The sequence below is a fragment of the Elephantulus edwardii genome, unplaced genomic scaffold (genome assembly GCF_000299155.1).
Source record: "Elephantulus edwardii isolate Elephantulus edwardi_28Jun2011 unplaced genomic scaffold, EleEdw1.0 scaffold00269, whole genome shotgun sequence".
NCBI classification, from domain to species: Eukaryota; Metazoa; Chordata; class Mammalia; order Macroscelidea; family Macroscelididae; genus Elephantulus; species Elephantulus edwardii.
The window spans coordinates 390,142-407,136 of NW_006400019.1; the positions used below are offsets into that span (position 1 = coordinate 390,142).

At 52.5% G+C, this 16,995-nt stretch overlaps 1 protein-coding gene across 1 annotated transcript; it reads left to right on the top strand.

Moving 5' to 3' along the window:
• Positions 1 to 5,543: 5,543 nt before the first annotated feature.
• LOC102873343 (chromatin modification-related protein EAF1-like) lies at positions 5,544 to 7,214 on the top strand. The gene is made up of 2 exons (XM_006899964.1): positions 5,544 to 5,604; positions 6,241 to 7,214. The coding sequence occupies exons 1-2, from the start codon at positions 5,544 to 5,546 to the stop codon at positions 7,212 to 7,214; spliced, it is 1,035 nt and encodes a 344-aa protein (XP_006900026.1).
• Positions 7,215 to 16,995: the final 9,781 nt, after the last annotated feature.

Here is a 16,995-nt window from a genome sequence, read left to right on the forward strand (position 1 = left end):
AGAGGGTTCGGTTTCCTCGATCTCAACAGTTTTCCCCTGTTCTGTTCCACAAACCCACTTGCTATATCATTATCCTCGAAACCACCAACTCATAAATCTCCCACTCCTGAAAAAAACTTCACTGCTTCTCTTTAATTCTTCTGGCCCTTGGTCTGTGTCCATTCCCCACCCGCACAGGGTTGGCGATATTGCATTGGGCTCAAGATTGAGAAAGAGGAAACCATCTTGACTGGGTTCTTTAGACATTAGCGCCTTACTCAGCCCCATTTCTTGGAGACTTTTTCCATTTTCTATCTACAGCTTGTTGTTGTTGTTGTTGTTAGGTACTGATGAGTCAAGTATGACGGACAGAGACCCTGTGAACAGCAGATGTGGACCCTGTCCTATGCTGTGCCGGCCTCACACTTCCTGACACACTAGAGCCCATTGCAGCAGTCACTGTGTCAGTCCATCTGCTTGGCAGTCTTCCTTGCTTTTGCCATCCCTCACTCTGAAATCAAACTTGAGTTTCTGGTATAATCTTGGGCTTTTTAAGGGATTTAAACGTTCAGGAGCATGGTGCATTGTCTATTTTCTTACATGAACTTCAGTTTAGTTTCTCAGGTTTATTTCCACAGGCCACAAAAGTACATATTTGAGTTTGCATTGGAATTGAATATGATCCAGAAATTCTTAATGCTATTAAGCTAGATTGTTGCTGCTGCACTGTGTATGTCATTCCACTGATGTAAGATGCAGTCTTTAAGAGCTTGAGTACAGCACTTAGATCTGAATAAGGAGCCCAAGTTTGCAATATCTGAACCTCCTTGAAAGCAGTTGTGTTGAGTTTAAAATCTTTAAGTGAGCTTTCTGAAAATATGGCTCAGACCTCTTCAGGGCCAGAGCTCAACAGTGGGCTCAGGTTTCAGAGATGGGGAGGATGGCATGGGACAGGTAGCACAAGGTTCCGGTCTATTGTTCATCAAGTCCGCTTAATGGTACCTAAATAGTAAGTAACAGCCTGAATCTGGAGTGGAATGCAGACCTCACTGGCTCCCAGTTAAAAGAGGCCAGCCTCTGTTTTATAACAATTGTGTTTGAGCACATAGTGCAAAAACTAAGCATTCAAATGGCTTAATAACAATGAGAGGGGCTAACTGGCTTCTGTAGATGACTTCAGGTTTGCTTTGATTCAGTAGCTCAACACTAGCACAGAGGATGCGCTTTCTTTCCTTCTGCCACCTAGGGCAGCTCCCCCTTGTGGGCACACAAGAGCACCACCATCTCCGGGGCCCTTCTTCATCCTGGGAGCAGGATGGTTGCTCCTGAAAGTTGTGTCAGAGAAAGAGGAGGCTGCTATCCCAGAAGCCCCTGGGAACTGTTCCCGGTGTCCTGCCAGTATTGACCACATGTCCACCATGTGGCTCTGTTTAAACGTGGGCTGCAGTGGGAGAAGTGAGGCCACCTATAGGGAGGTCCCAAGATCGGGAAGACTCAGTGTTGCTCTAGGTACTGGGACATCCTGGACAGTGTGGAGCTAGCCTCCCGGGTTCTGGGGACTTCTGACCACACCCCATTCACCTTGGCAGAGAAAGGGTAGGATTACAGCTTGAAAGCAAAATAAAACAGGGCATGAAAGCCGTTTGGAAAGGACGAGTTGGAAGCAGCGTGCAGAGGTCAGTGGTTGATCGTCCCAGAGCGTATCCACCAGCCATCCCCGGCCTCCTCTGCAGACTTGAGCCTCCAGCTCCCTGCCTCCTCACACACTTGGAAATGGTCTGTTAGGGACTCCTCCAGCCCACAGCTGCCCACACCAGTAGAGTCAGAGAATGTGACAGCAATTTGGAGGTCCCTTTTGGAAGCCCGCTGAAGAATTAGCAGAGCAGGGGTGGCCACAGAGAATGAGGGCCGGCCTCTTTCCTGACCCTCCATTCTACCAAGCATGGTGTCTTTCTCCGGGGTCTGTCCTCTCCTGCTAACACACCCAGCGTGTGCGAGGCAGCGCCTCACCGTCCTCGTGGGTAAGGAACATTCAGACCCCAAGTCCTTCCGAGAAGTGCTGGGGTGTGGATTTAGCCGAGTCGTTTTCCTTCGCTGACCCTTCTTTTCCTGGCCTGTAATGTAAATTTCATCATGGTACCATCTTCCAGGCTTGCCATAGGTTTACATGGGAGAAAACCCATTAAGTTCCTCAGCTCAATACATGGGAACTGTCATCACCTTGAGACAATGGGAACTTTCTGGAAACTGAGAACACCCAAGGGCCACAAGCTTCTCGGATTCCAGAAAGCTTGGAAGCATATCCTCTCTGTCCCACCCTGTGGGGCTCTTGGGAGAGTCCTCAGACCCACTTTGTCTGTCTGGCAGCCTGGTGGGATTTCTGGGCCCAGGCAGCAAAGAGCAAGCACACCTGCTTACTCACTGGAATTAATTTTGCAGGAAAAAAAGATAATTATTCTTGAATTGATTTAAACATTATAGATTTTACCTTTTTGTGCTATTGGGTTGTTTTGTTTTCCTTTAGGCAAAGTAGCAATTTACCAGTTGAACTTAATTCTGTAATTAAATTCAAACTCCAAGAAACAGCTAAGTGATCTTGGTCCCAGAGTCCCAGACATCTAAACTTCGAAATGTTAAAGGGAAATTTGGGATGTTTACTGAGGAAAATGGATAAATTCTCTAGGGGGGCAGTGGCACTGGGCTGACACCTGAAATGTCACTGGACTCCCTGAGACCCGGAAGAGAATATTTCTAAGTGCTAACGATCAGAATATGGCCACTGTCCTGACAGGCCTCCTCGAATCAAGCCTTTAATGGAAATTCTGCCTTCGCCCCCACTGCCCGCGAGGAATAGGCTGTGCTTCGTGCACGGGGCTATTGATTTTCCTCCCGCTCGCTTCTCCCCCCTTCTCTGCAAGCCCTCAGTGCATTCACTGCAGCTGAACCAGGCAGGCCCAGCACAAAGCCACTGGAGCCACGGAAGGAGCAGAGGGGCCGCAGGGGCTGGTCTGCCCCCCAACTCCCACTTCTCGCTTTCCCCAAGTTTCCTTGCCACCCCCAAATGCGCTCGGGACCTGTGGGCATTGGGCCCTGACTGGGGCATCGGCTGGTTCTTGGTGAATCGCTGCTCCGAGCTCCTCCCTTAGCTGTGATTCTCACGGGGGCGGAGATGCACAGTGATGTCCATGGGCCGGGGCCTGGCCACAGCTGCTCTCAACAGCAGTCATCCGTGGGCTCACTGGTGCAGGATCAGCAGACAGGAAAAGGGACCATGCCAGGGACAGGCGCTCGGCACACTCCCCTGTAGGTGTTCCAGAGAAACTGAGGCACAGGCTCTGAGAGCTCACCTCACCCCCAGGGTGGTCTTGGAGGGTCCATCCTGGGCTTCCACTTCCCTCAGGGCTCTGGAGCCAGGCCGCCTTGTGCCCACCCTCCGCCTACCCAAAGGCTTCCTTCGCCTTGACCCGCATCACCTGTGCAGAGCACAGTGGCTCTGAAAGCCCCGAGGGAACTTGCCATTGGCTGTTCTGAGGGCTCTGTCTCTTCTCGAACCAGAAGTCACTGACGTCCCCTCCATGGCACCCTTTGCCACCTCTTGGGGCACTGCTGTGGGAGGTGTGGGATGCGGGGAAGCCCTCTGGCCAGGAGTGCCCCTCCTTCCTCCCTCCCTCCCTCTCCTTCATCTTTTTTCCTCTTCCTCAATTTCATCCTTCTTCCCTATCTCCCTTCCCACTTCTCTCTTCCACTCCCTCCTTAGTTCTCTTTTGGCTCCCCCATTCCTTCCATTCTCCCCCCTTCTCCTGACTTTTGTACTCTCCTTCCCTCTCCCACCCGCCCTCACCCCCTTTCTCCTACACCATGTTTGCTTCATTCCCCCCTTTCCTTCCTCCCACTTCTCCTTACTCCTCCGTCTTCCCTCACCTTCTCCTCACTCATCCCTGCCTTCTCCTGCCACCTCCCCCCAGCTTTCTCTGTACTGTAAAGCTTTGGCCTCATCTTGCCTTCCCCCCAAAAGTGACTTCTCTTGAGGCGCCTCCTGGGGTTCATGATGAGCCACCTGGCTGACTCCCCGTGACCTCACTTAGTTCTCCAGGGGCTTCCTTTTGGCTCAAGCCTAGGCTCACAATGTCTACCACCTTTCCAACGAGAAAGTTCCTTCACCTAAGTGACAGAGTCAGCAATGGGGCCATTTCTTTTTCATGGTCACAGGGGACAGTACCCAGGTGATGGCACTTAGGACAAGCAGGAAATAAGAACTGGGGTGACTGTGGAGAGGGCTGAGCCCATGGCTGTGCCAACAGGCATGCCAGGGCCTGGGTTGTGACCCATGGGAAATTGGCAGGAAGACAGCCCAGGAAGTTCCTGGGGGACCCCCCCCTTTTTTTTTTTGTTAGCCCAGTCACTGTACCCACCATCCTGACACAACAGGACCTCTGCCATGACAATGCCAGCCTTGTAAAGATGAGTCATGTGATGGCCTGTCCTCTAACCTGGGAGAGCCACACCTTGTGGGCGGCACTTAGGAGAAACCTGAGCTTGGACCCACCAGCCACCCTTCCTCCTGGCCACTGAAAACATCAGTCACTTCCTGAATAGTATCAAAAGCAGCAACTGACCACTTGACACAGCGCATGCTGCCTGACATGGCTGGCAGGGTCCTGGCCCAGGAGGTGGCCTGAGGCTGCGGGTGCCGAGCCCGTGGGTCTGCCCTGGACCCTGAAGGCCTCTCTCAGGCTTTCGAACTTCCTCAGCTGCTTCTTCCAGCTGGGCCCCTCCCTGTAACGCTCAGTCGGCTGGCTCACAGCTGCCAGGCTTGGCTTCGCTGCCGACTGGCTTAGAGTGTGCAGGCAGGCAGTTCTTCCAGCAGCCCCGGCTCCGGCCAGTGCGGAGGACGAAGGGAAGTTGGTGGGATCAGCTGCCACTCGTGTCTGGGCCACCAGGAGCACATCTTGGCACTTTCTCCCAGCCACGCAGAGCTGGGCACCTACCATCACGTTGCCCAAGGCGGCTCGGGCCAGTTAGCGCCTGGGTGCTTGGCAGTCAGTCAAGTCTCAGCCTTGGCAGCTTGTGCAAGTCTGGGCGTCTCTCCAGCGCAGCCAGCTGGTCTGGGTCTCCCCCAAGGCAGCGTGGCCTTGACGTCCGTCAGCACTGACCAAGACAGGGTACCATTGGACTGTCCCCTCCCTCCTCCTACCTACTCTGCTTCTATTAATGCATCTGAGTGTGACATTTGCTGTAGTGGTGACCACCTGAGCAGGTGGCCATTCACACCACCGTGCACTCTCCTCGGGCAGCTGCCCCTCCCCATGGCTCAGCGCTCCCCCTGGGTTCCTGGTTGGTATTTTGAACTCACGTCTGGGCAGCTGTCTACTTTACACCTGTGAATTTGGCTTAGGAGGGCGGGGCCTGCGTGTGTGTGCGCGCGTGTGGTGCATTCACTCATGCTTTCTGCTCCCCAGAAGCCAAGTCCCAGGTCCCCACACAAAATGACCCCAATGCTTGAGGGCTGTCATCTAATATGCCTTTCTCCTTTTCCTTAGCTGGAGAATCCGAGACCCGGCATTATGCCAGTGGTCCCTGAACAGCAGAATGCATACGTTGCCCAAGATATGAGTCAATTTCAAGGTAAGTGTGAGGGTCAGTGTTTCTAAAGGGGCCGCTAAGGGGAGTGGATTGAATTCCTGTCATTCAGGAAGAGGGTAGGTTGAGCACCAGGTGGGCCTCTGGTTTACACAGTGCTGAGCTCAGAACTCACAGGCCAGGTCTGAATGGCGCAGGAATCATGGAGACTCCAAGAGGCCGGTGTGACAGACAGGCCCCTTAGCTGCCACTCATCTGTCCATTTGTCACGCTGTGGTGGCTTGCTTGTTGCTGTGATGCCATCTGGATTTCAAACACCAGCAGGGCCACCATGGTGGGCAGCTTTCAGCAGACCTCCCACTCAGATAGGAGGAAAGGCCTGATAAATCAGAATGTTGACAGCGCCAGGTAGCTCCAGACAGGAGAGTGTTCCCTGCTGTGCTTGGTGGGAGAAGGGTGTGTGTTCATTCAGCCAAAGTGTTATCCCTGAGGGTCCTGGGTGAGCTCCCCTTCTGGTTGGAAAGGTGGAAGACTGAGCTGGCGCACCCACCATAACATGCCTTGACTTGGGTAGGGTTGACCAGTGGGAGCAAAGGTGGTGTGAGGGTGTAGGGGTAAGGGCCAGTAGCTCCCCCAGCCATCACCACTTGAGTCAAGGACCCGATTTCTTTCCTTCTTTAGCTCCCCAAGAGCTAAATCCATCCAGGTGTGGCCGACCCAAGGTCATCCGTCCATCCCCACAGCCTGCGACACCGTCTAGAATCGAGCTCCAGAACATTCTGAATCCAGGAAGCATCCTGCCCACTCAGCCGCCGAACCAGGCCGTCATGGGCATGGTCTTGCCCAACTCGGGCCAGCAGCCACCATTGTACACTGAATCCCAGCGTGCCGTACCCTCTACATCCAGCCAGCATTTACGGAATCTCCAGGCAGCTCCCCCAAGGGCTCCCCCAGCTGGCTTCTCTGCCGGCCCTCTGGGTAGCCAGTCGCTGAGCTCCCAGCAGCTCCAGCGTTCCAGTCTGCCCACTAGCGGCCTGAGGGCCTCCTGGGAGCCGGTTCTAGGCCAGGCAGATGATGGAAGCCAGCAGCAGGTTGTTAGCAGTGCCGCCGGGGTGCTCTTGAGAGCATTCCCCACGCAGCAGGCGATTGCGTCCCCTAGTCCGATGGCCACACGGGTGCCACCTAGCCAGACGGCAACTGCTGCCCTGGCTAGCATACAGAGCCCAGCACAGGGCCCCGGGCTGGTGCTGAGCATCCCCCAGGCCCTCCAGCAGGGCCTGGGCCCATTCAGTCCCGTGAGTCCTGCCCAGGGCATCGAGCCACCACCAAGCTATGAAAGCACCATGGCAGCCGCTGCTTCTGCCTCCACCATTGCTGCCAGCCAGTCACCAGGGCTACCCACTGAGCTGGCATCTTATGACCCAGTGGCCCGGCCCCTACTAAACAATCTGTCCTCGGCCTCTGAGGTGGATGTCATTGAAGCCCTCCTGGGCAGTCCCAACGCGAGTCCTTCCAAGGACTGGATGGGCAGCCAGAGGTCTGTGGACTTCCTTCTGGAGCAGGATGCTGCTGCTCCCCAGAATGCCCTAAACCCGGGTGACAGTGACGATCAGGAGACCGGGCCTTTACCTCTCAACAGAGACAGGCCCCTGTAATGTCACCCTGTCGCAAAATCACACGTGGCCCAAGCCAACCAAGGCCACGTGTGCAAGCAAGCCACTCCTCACAGTGCAGTTGCTGTCAACCTCACACACCCCTCCCTCTGCCTATGACCAAGTAGAAAGTTAGCGATTTTTCAAGTTACCTGTACACAGCTGACAATTTTGTACCGTGTTTTCCTAAACATTAATGATAGAAGTCTTTATACGTCACTTTGTGTTTTTGTAAAGAAAGTGACCACATAGTTTCTCTTTCAGTAGAGTTTTGTTGATCCTATATGATTACTTTTTCTACAAACCTGCAGGCTTGTCCTGCTGACTTGTGTGACATGTTGTCCATCCGCATGGCTGACGCACTTCTGGTACCACCATGGAGGATGTGTAGATGGGACCAAGAAGTGCCATGTAAAGTGACAAAGGCCAAGTACAAAACCACTTGGCCATTTCTCTGTATTTTTGCTAAAACGGCTGTTGCCTTGTGTGACCCTGAATGTCTTTTGCAAATCTTTCTGCCTCTCCTGGCTCCTGATGAGAATGTTCCAGCAGCAGCCATGTGACGCAAAGGGCCCCTTAAAGGAGATTTACCTAGAGACTGGAAAGTGCTTTCAAACGGGGAAAAAAGCCCATGAAGAGCTAGTGTGAGCTGAGGGCTGTGTGTGTGGTCTGCCTCAAGAGTGGCGGCAAGAGAGGACCCACTGCTGCCACCGCCACATGAGCGCCTCTCGGCAAAGGTGCCTTGTCCCTGCTTTAAGGCTTTTCAGTGTTTTGTTTTGCTGTAAGACGGGGGTCGGGGGTGGGGGGGGTAGGATAAGTCTGAACTTTAATAGTTGATTTGGGGTTTCTCTGATGATTTCTATCTGAAATTATTGTCATGTGTATTCAAGGTTTAAGTGTCCCTTAATGAAAACCCACAGTCACCATCACTGTCCTATGAACTTTTCTTGGTGTTCCGGTTTCTTGTAATCACCTTTTAAGGAATCACGTTGTGTTTTGGCTTTATGGGAACCTTGTACCTGTTTACAGACAGTGTGATTTTTTTTTTCTTCATTCTGTAATAAACGGTCAAGGGAAACATGTCTCCGTGGTCTCATTTGTCTGGCGGGTGCAGCATCCACAAGCCTGAATCCGTTGAGCCTGAGGGCCCAGGGTCCTTGCTCAGTGGGGTGGGGCCAGGCAAGGCAAATGCTGTCGGATTTTGACCCCTGACCCTCATTGTTTTGGGAGATAACAGGGTGTGCACTGAGCATGGGAGGGAAACAGGTGGAGGGAAAGCCAGGCCAGTCAGCAGAGTCCCCAGCCGCTGACCCCTGCTCCCTGGGCAAACCACCTGTCCTTCCCCACATTCCACCACCTTCGCGACATATTGCGACTTGATACTGGAGTGTAACTCCAAGGATCAGGGCTCCACCTTGTCCCGTGCCAGAAGGTGATTCTCTGGGGGGTGAGGGGGTGCTGGGAGATGACATGTTTGCTGCACAGGAGGGTGAGATCACTCACTTTACATGGGCCACCTGAGCACCCCAAAGTAGTCATGAGAGGCTGAATGGGGCACTCTGGGTGTGGGGAGAAGGGAACCCATGGCCTCAGGGCGTGTCTGCAACTTGCCCAACAGCCCTTTCCTCTCTGTCCTTCCATCCTCAGGGAGGCCACCTCACCGCCGAACCCCTCCATTCCCCTACAACATTAGCGGCAAACAGGTGTACAGCTGGTAGTTCAATTAAAAGTGGACCAGGAAGGCAGGAATGTGCCCCACCTCCTCCCAGCAAGAAAGTGTCTTCCGAGAACTTCATGGGAAGTTGGCTGATGGTCAAGCCCAAGTTGACACGTGCAGAAAGGTCAAGTACTCTGGATAGTAGGGTCTCTGACCAGTTGACCTGGATGTCAGAGGCAGGTGGCAGGGACTTACAAGTGGAATCCACTTCACACAGATGGGACCCCTTCCCACCATGAGCTATAAGACCGTTCATGGCTGAAGCAGCAGTTGGGATTGGATGTAGTCAAAACAGCACATCACATGGACGTCTAACCTGCTGACAGATTGTAGGCTTGCTCTCCAGGCGGGCCATAGGCGCGGGCCCTGAGGGCCTCTCACACCCCTCCCACATTCTCTGCCTAGAAGACATGGGGAGGGACAGGACGAAGGCAGGTGCTCCCAGCTCAGGGCAGAAGGTGGTGGATACCTCTGCCCACCTTCTTCCGTCCAGGGCTCTCCAGCTTCCTGCATGGTGCTCCTGGCTGGCGCTGGGTCCCAGGTGTGCCACAATACTCCCTCAGCTGCTAGCTGGCACTCCCTGTCACAGTCTTGGCCACATGAGGTCCCAGAGGCAGCATCTTCCAGTGTGAGGTCAGCCTCAGGGGTCCTCTGTGGGTGGCCACTTCCTGCTTTCTCCCAGACCTCCCTGACCATGAGATCCCCACCCACCCCATTCCTCCTTAAACTGCCCTATCTTAAAAAATACAAACAAACCAGACTTTATTGAGGAAAAGAAAACCCGATCAGAGAAATCAGCCATTTAGTTTAGCTGAAACACAATGGCAGTGAGCTTCCATGCCAGTTGTCTTGCACTTTTCAGTACCAACAAAATGTGTTTAGAGGAATCCCACTGGTAAAAAGCAGTTTTGCTTAAAAACCAAAATGTGTTGCAGGAGTGCCCCTCTTAGACCCACTGAGATCCGAGCCCTCTCTTGCAACTGCCTCTCCTTGCCCTTCCCATGGCAGCGCCCAGAGCCATCGCTTGACCTGCTGGACCTGGGCCTGCCAACCTCCCCTGGTGCAGGGGCTCAGCTCTCTGCTTAAAGTGGGGGCTGAGGGGAACTGGGCAGACCCCTCCCGGCATGAGCATATGTACACACGTGCTGGGGCTCACCCCCAGTTGCACAATGAGACGTCCACACCTACCCTCAGACACAGGGGAATCAGCTCCAGAATTACCTGGGTTTTCTTGATTTTGTGTTTTTTTCACTCTTCCTTTCCCTTCTTTCATGAAGCTGGGATGACAGGGAGAAAAACAAACCAAGTTAACTTCTGTCAAATCGATCTAACTCTTAGGACCCTCAATCAGCTTTCCAAGGCCCTAAGGCTTTACGCAGCACAATTGCCCATCTTTCTCTTGTAAAGCAGCTGGGAGATTTGAACCACTGACCTTTTGGATTTAGGCACAAGACTTTGCAGCACCCACCTGCAGAAATCCTCAACTCCAGCCCAATATACCTGGCCTTGACCCTGGTCCTCAGCCATCTCCCTGGGCCTGGGCCAGCTCCATTTCCGTTTTCCTCTTTCTTGGCAGTGTCGCCTGGCCCCAGCCACAGATGCTTCCACTGGTTCTAGTGAAATTGAAATCTTCCGGTCATTGAAACTGTATATAAATAAAGCCATGTAGCACAGAGCCTCATGGAAAGGCAGCAGTGTGTCTTCTGTTCCCTGGGTGACCTTACCGTCTGTCACATTTGATAAATCAATCTCCTCACCTTCAACAACACAGCCCTGTGGTCAGCCACCAGTGAGGAGACGTGTGGCCCTTTCAGAGCACCATGCCGAGCCTGGGCCTCCCCACTTGCCTCCTACGCAGAGCCCTGCTTCCTTATGAGGACAAAGGCTTGGGACGCTGGCCACCCTGGCCTGCCTGTAGCAGTGGGAGGACTCGGCAAGGGTGGACTCAGGCCAGAGGCAGAGGCTCAGCTGCCCCAAGGACCTCATGAGACCTGGACACAGTCTGGGGGCCACGGAGCAGCACAGGAGCTACAGTTAAACACTTGTTCAACCATGGCTACCACACTTTTGAACTGTATGACCTTAGATAGGTAAGCAAAGCTATCAGCTTCCCTGTGCCTTGGTTTCTCCATCTGCCAAATGGAGATCATAATCTCAGCTGTGCCTTTATAGGAGCTCTGGTGGAGTAGTACATGATGTGACTGAGAGGTCAGAGATTCAAACCTGCCAACTGCTTTGTGGGAGAAAGAAGCGCAGTCTCCTCCTATAATGATGACAGCCTCAGAAACGAACGCAGTGGAGGGTCTCCAGGAGTCAGAACTGACACCAAATCTTGCCCAGTAATATTCGTAGCATCCCTTCAACTTTAGCTAAGGGGTAGAAACAACCCGTCCACAAATGAGGGGTGAACGCAGTGTGGCCTATACAGATGGCACACTGGAAAGAGAGATGAGCTCTGATATGAGTGGTCCTTGAAAACATGCCTAGCAGAAGAGGCCAGCCACCCATGGACGTGAAAGAGACAGAAGAAGGCCGGTTAGTGGTTGCGGATGTTTGTGGCCCCGTGGGCTAGGCCTTGGGTGGATAACCAGGTTCCAGCCCAGCAGGAAGACGAAGCCATCGGCTCCCGTGAAGATGGCAGCCTCGGGAAGGATGAGCCAGGTCTGCTCCGGCCTCAGGACTGCTAGGGGTCGGGAACCACTGGACAGCATCTGCAGAGGGTGTGAGTTCCGGCTTGGGTAGGCTCAGGGAGGGGAGCTGAGAAGATTGGAGGTGGTAAATAAAGGATATGGCGGGGAGCAGGGTGACTCAAACTAAGTGCTGTCAAAGACAGAGCTGACAGGTAGCTGACCTTCCAGCAGGCTTGCTTTCTGGGAGGCTGTGAATCATTCACAGAGCAGCGGATGGATTCGAACCCGCCGAGAGGTGCCACCTTTTGGGTAGTGCCATGACTTCTTACTGACCATGCCACCAGAGTTCCCTATATATGTAAATATGTTTACAAAATTCTGATTTATGTGAAAGTTTACAAAGCAAACTGGTCTTCCACTCAACCATTGCTACATTTGATTTTGTGCAGTGAAACAGATGAAGGAAATAACGGTTTAAAAGGAGCATATGATTAGGCAGTATTTGGATGACAACAGTCCAGAATAAGAGGTACATAGCGAAGTTGACCAGGGAAGGAGTAGGAGAGAGAGGAAATTATGCAACAAAGAATGAATTTTTTTTAAAAAGCGCGAATGAACGGGTAGGGAGGAAAATGTGCAACAATGAATGAATGAAAAATCCAACGGAGAAAAGAGAAAAAGCCCACATTAGAGTGTTCTCACTCTTCTCCCTCCGCTCCAGACCCTTCCTGCCTCCTGGCTGTTCCCCTTAAGCAAAGGCTGTTCTTCTGACGAGTAGACTGAGGAAGGCGGCCTCCCTGGTGCTCACCTCAGAGGCCTATCATTTTCCTGAAAGTTGACCTGTAGGAGGCTCCTTTGTGAGGTGAGGAAAACATTTTACAATTTCACTGTGGTTGTGGTTGCTTATGTTTGTGATGGCACTAAAGATCCCTGACTGTCCAAAAGGCGTATGTGGAGGAGGAGGAAGAAAATGTGCAACGAGTAAAACATTACGAAATAAAGCTGGAAGTTTATGGAAACTCTACCTTGAGCAAGTGGGGCAGTGTGGGTTTTCCCAACACTGTGTGCTCGCTTCTTGCCTTGTCCCATCGTGCGTCAGTTGCACGCCCCGTAGATGACAGCACGGTGGAGACATCACTATCACATGTGCAAGGAGATGAACACGCCCATGTGACTCCCTTGATTGCCGTGGTCCGGAACCTGCAGTGTTGCCTCTCTCCCACTAAGGGGTGCTCCTTCCAGGCGAGGATGGGAGACATAGTCTTCGGTACTTTGAGCAGGTTGTCAGGAAGATCAGGTCCCTGGGGAAGGTCAAAGCTGAGGGTCACTGAGGCAGAGAAAGCCACTCATGAGATGATTCAGCTCAGCAGAGGCTGTGAGGGCAGCGCAGAATTGGGCGGGGTGTTGAGGTGCTGTCCACGGGGTCACTGCCACGTGGCAATTCGGTTAGCTTTCTAAGGAACCATCCAAGGACTGCGCATGGTGTTTGTGCCCCTTCTGCAAAGGCTATGAGTTCATCCTTGTCAACACTGGCTCTTTTCCATTTTGCTTCTAAGAGCGTCTCTTATCCGCGAGGAGCTCTGATGTTAGCCCTGGGTACCTGACGGAAGCAGGAGTGGCATCCACTTCCGGAATAGCTTGCCTCCGGAAACTCTATGAACTTGGAGAAACGATGAAAGTTACACAGGTGTTGAGGTCTTTCGTTCGTAGGGTTGCTATGAGTCATGTACAACTTGACGGCACCTAACAACAACAACCACCTGACGTAGGGTCGTTATGAGTTGAACCAGTCAACAGCAAGAGGGAGGGAGGGAGGGAGGGAGCGAGCGAGTCCAACATCCTGGGGTTTTTTTGATCAATTTTTGCTGTTGCTTTGGTTAGTGGTTTTTATTGAGGTAAAAATTCACATGACGTAAAATTCCTTGTTTGAAGGTGGACAATTTACTCTGTTGTGCCACCACAACTTCTGTTTGATTCCAAACATTTCCATCTCCCTAAAATACAGCCTGTACCCATTAAGCACTTATGCCCTGCCTCCCCACCCCCTGCCCCTGGCAACTAACCATGTTTGGTTGTTTTGACCATTGGAGAGTCTCAGGCCTGGCCCTTCTGAGCCCTGGGAAAGTGGGGGGATTCCCCAGAGCCTGACAAAGGCTGCCTCCTCACAACTCCTGATGGACACAGCTGAGCTGAACTGGCCTGGGCTGGGCTCCAGGCCTCAAGAGAGAGGGGCTCGGAGGTGCCAGGGACAAGCTGGCCTGGGGGTTGGAGAGGAGGGAAGCAGGGCCTGGGAATCTGGCAGGGGTATCCCCAAGAGCATCCCACAGACTAGCAGACCTGGGCCGGATCCCCTGCAGTAAGCATGCAGCAAGCGGCGGGCCCCCAGAGTCACACCTCTTCTCACAGCATTAGAAGTGTTCTGGCTGCTCCTTGACAGTGTACATGTCGCACGAGGAAGGGTGGAGGCTCTGCATCTGAGTCACAGCTTGGTCACTTTCTGGTAAGGAGACCTTGGGCAATGTGACTTGATGAAGGCCCCCCAGCTAGCAAGGGCTAATCCAAGGAGGCGGCGCCCTTAACCACATCCTTGGGCAGCAACACCAACTGGGCCACTGGGCACTACGAGAAGCCTTCTTGATGCAGCTTCACAGACATGCCAGGCTCCATACTGTCCCTTAAGACCACAGCAGACCTAGGAGGTGAGTACCGTAATCAGGGAGGCGGTGAGACCCTGGTCTCTCTGGAGACTCTAGAGATGGATCTTTCCTTTTTGGTGTCAGGAAGTTACAGCGCTCCATGGAATTCCCTGGTTCATAGCTGCATCACACTCATTTCTATCTGTGGTAACAAGCACATCAGTTATATTGGGTTCAGCTCCACTCTAATGACTTCACTTGAGCTTTCTTATGTCTACAAAAACCATATTTCCAAATAAAGTCATGTTCATGAATTTCAGGGGTGAGGACCTCAACAAATCTTTTTGAGGGACATGGTTCAACCCAGAATAGTGCCTAAGAGATCATTGAATGGATGAGTGGATGGATGGATGGATGGATGGATGGATGGATGGATGGATAGGAAATGAAGGGGCAGATTGGAAGTTGTTAGGGAAAGCTACAGGAAAATTGGATTTACAGTTCTCAAGGGACCTTTGGGATGAAGGGACATATGGCTAAGCAGTAACACAGTGCGCCGGACAAATTCCATATATGCCCTGTGCAAGGACTCATTCATCCCTCAACATGCATGCAGTGCTGCCCAAGAACCTTCTGGGGTGAGTACGCTCATTGCCTTCTAGGTTAGAAGGGAAATGGAAGCTTAGAGCGCTAAGAGGACGTGATCAGGACACCAAACCAGTAAGTGACAAAGTTGGGTCCAAACTCATACTGAGCCTCAGAGCCACTGAGCAAGGGTTGGGAGGCTGAGAGGCAGGGTTCCTGCCCCAAGCCCAAAACAAAACAAAACAGTTAATCTGATCCACCTTTATGCAGAGACCCCGGCTAAGGCGTCCCCTCAAAGAGGTGTGCTGCGTTTGCAATGGAAATGCCACTGTCCTGCACCTGAACTTGGTCTCCATCAAAATTCTGCTTCCCCTGCTGGCCATCCACCGGCCCGTGCTCTCCAGGAACTGTGGCCCTGCAGCCAGGTCAGACCCCGGAGAAGCCTCACAGGCAGAGCCTGGTGCTGCGCAGGCTCGCTGGGAAGGGCCACTTTTGGCAGGACCCGAGGTCTTACTTATCACCAGGCAGAGGCCACCAGTGTGTCAACTCCAAAAGGTGAGACAAGGACAAGCAGGCAAGGAAGGGGTGAAGGCGGTGACCAGCAAAGGCCAGGGGGAGGAAGGGATGACTCAGATCAGGGGCGGGCCAGTGTTTAAAGGAGCCACACCAAGCCAGGCTGCTGGCTCAGGACTCCCAGGAGGGAGGAGAGAGCTGGCCACTTGGTGAGGTTCCAGCATTCACACAGATGTGTCCTGTCCGGGCCTGTGCTGGCCGCCACACGTCCACTGAAGATATTCCTCATCCTCTCCCTGCCCCGGCTCCACGTTGCACCAGCATTTTATTCACACACTCTCTTTTTTATTCAGTAAATGTTGCCAAGCAACTTCTTTGGATCAGTCCCTGGGGTCACAGAAGACCCGAAACAGTCCCTGTCCTACTGGGGTTCACAGTGGCAGCAGCATTGTGACAGGAGACACAGGGCCTGGAACGAGCCCAGAGAAGACACCTGTGGTTCTCTGGCTGAGGTGCAGAGCAGGGAATCCTAGGAACCTAGGTCTCGACAAGCAGCACAAGGCTTTCTCTTCCGGGACAATGACTAGCTCAGGGCTCAGCAAGGGAACTAGGTCAGTCCATCAGGACCTTTACCTGCTGTCCGGCCTGGAGGACATAAGCAATGGTTCCTGGAGCTGGAACGACGCTCTGCAGCCACATGGAGAATGCAGGAGGAACAGTGATCCTGTGAACAGCAGCCAAGTGGAACAGTCTAGGTGCTTCACAATACTGTTGAGCTAGTCCTAACATTGAACTTCTTGCTATATGAGTTAGTAAAGTTTACTATTATTATTACTTTCTTAATAGCAAGGTATAAGGAAGCTGAGAAGATGGCAAAGGCTTCTTGGAGAGGGCGGGTAGCGGCGCAGGAGGACCTGGACTTCCCTGTAAGATGCTGTAAAGCAAAGGGCAGGAGGTCATCCACTAGGATGGCTGTTCTCAGGAAAAAGATGAGAAATGGCTAAGCAACAACAGCAAAATGGCACAGGCCAGCAAACACCAAGTGCTGGCGAGATTTTGGAGAGACTGGAGCCCTTAGTCACTGCTGGGGGGAATGGAAAATGGTACAATCAGTATGCAAGGCAGGGTCTGGCGCTTTCTCAAAAAGTTGGAATTAGAAATCCCATTTGACCCAGCAATTCCACTACTGGGAATAGACCCTAAAGAAACCAGTGCTGCGACTCAAAAAGATGTTGTTCACAATAGCAAAGAGATGGAAGCACACTTTTACTCCCCCCTCCCTCCCTCCCTTCTTGCTTCCCTCCCTCCCTTCCCCCTCTCTCAGTTCACTTTTTTTTTGTGTTGTTTTTTTTTAAATATTCGTTCATTGTTGCTCAATTACCTCCCTTTCTCCTTCCCCCAGTCCTCTTGGCAATGTACCTCTTATTGTAGGCTGTTGTTGTACAAATAATGCCTAATCTGAGATCCCTTTTAAAAAGTTCGTTCCAAGCAATGTTCATTATCTATCCACTCTTATCTTATTCTCCTCTCAAACCCTTATGTCAGACCTCTTTATAACAGTGGTGCTAGGCAGTATTTGTCCTTTGGTGACTGAGACATTTCACTCAGCATTATCCAAAAACGACTGGAACAGCACATCAACAGAGAACTACCAGAAGTCCAGGCTGGTTTCAGAAGGGGTCGTGGTACTAGAGATCTTGTAG

What these genes read in the sequence shown, in the direction of transcription:
- LOC102873343 (XM_006899964.1), top strand. Translation starts at nt 5,544, where the DNA reads ATGCCAGTGGTCCCTGAACAGCAGAATGCATACGTTGCCCAAGATATG. An exon ending in AGATATGAGTCAATTTCAAG is followed by an intron (nt 5,605 to 6,240) that starts GTAAGTGTGAGG and finishes TTCCTTCTTTAG; the next exon opens with CTCCCCAAGAGCTAAATCCA.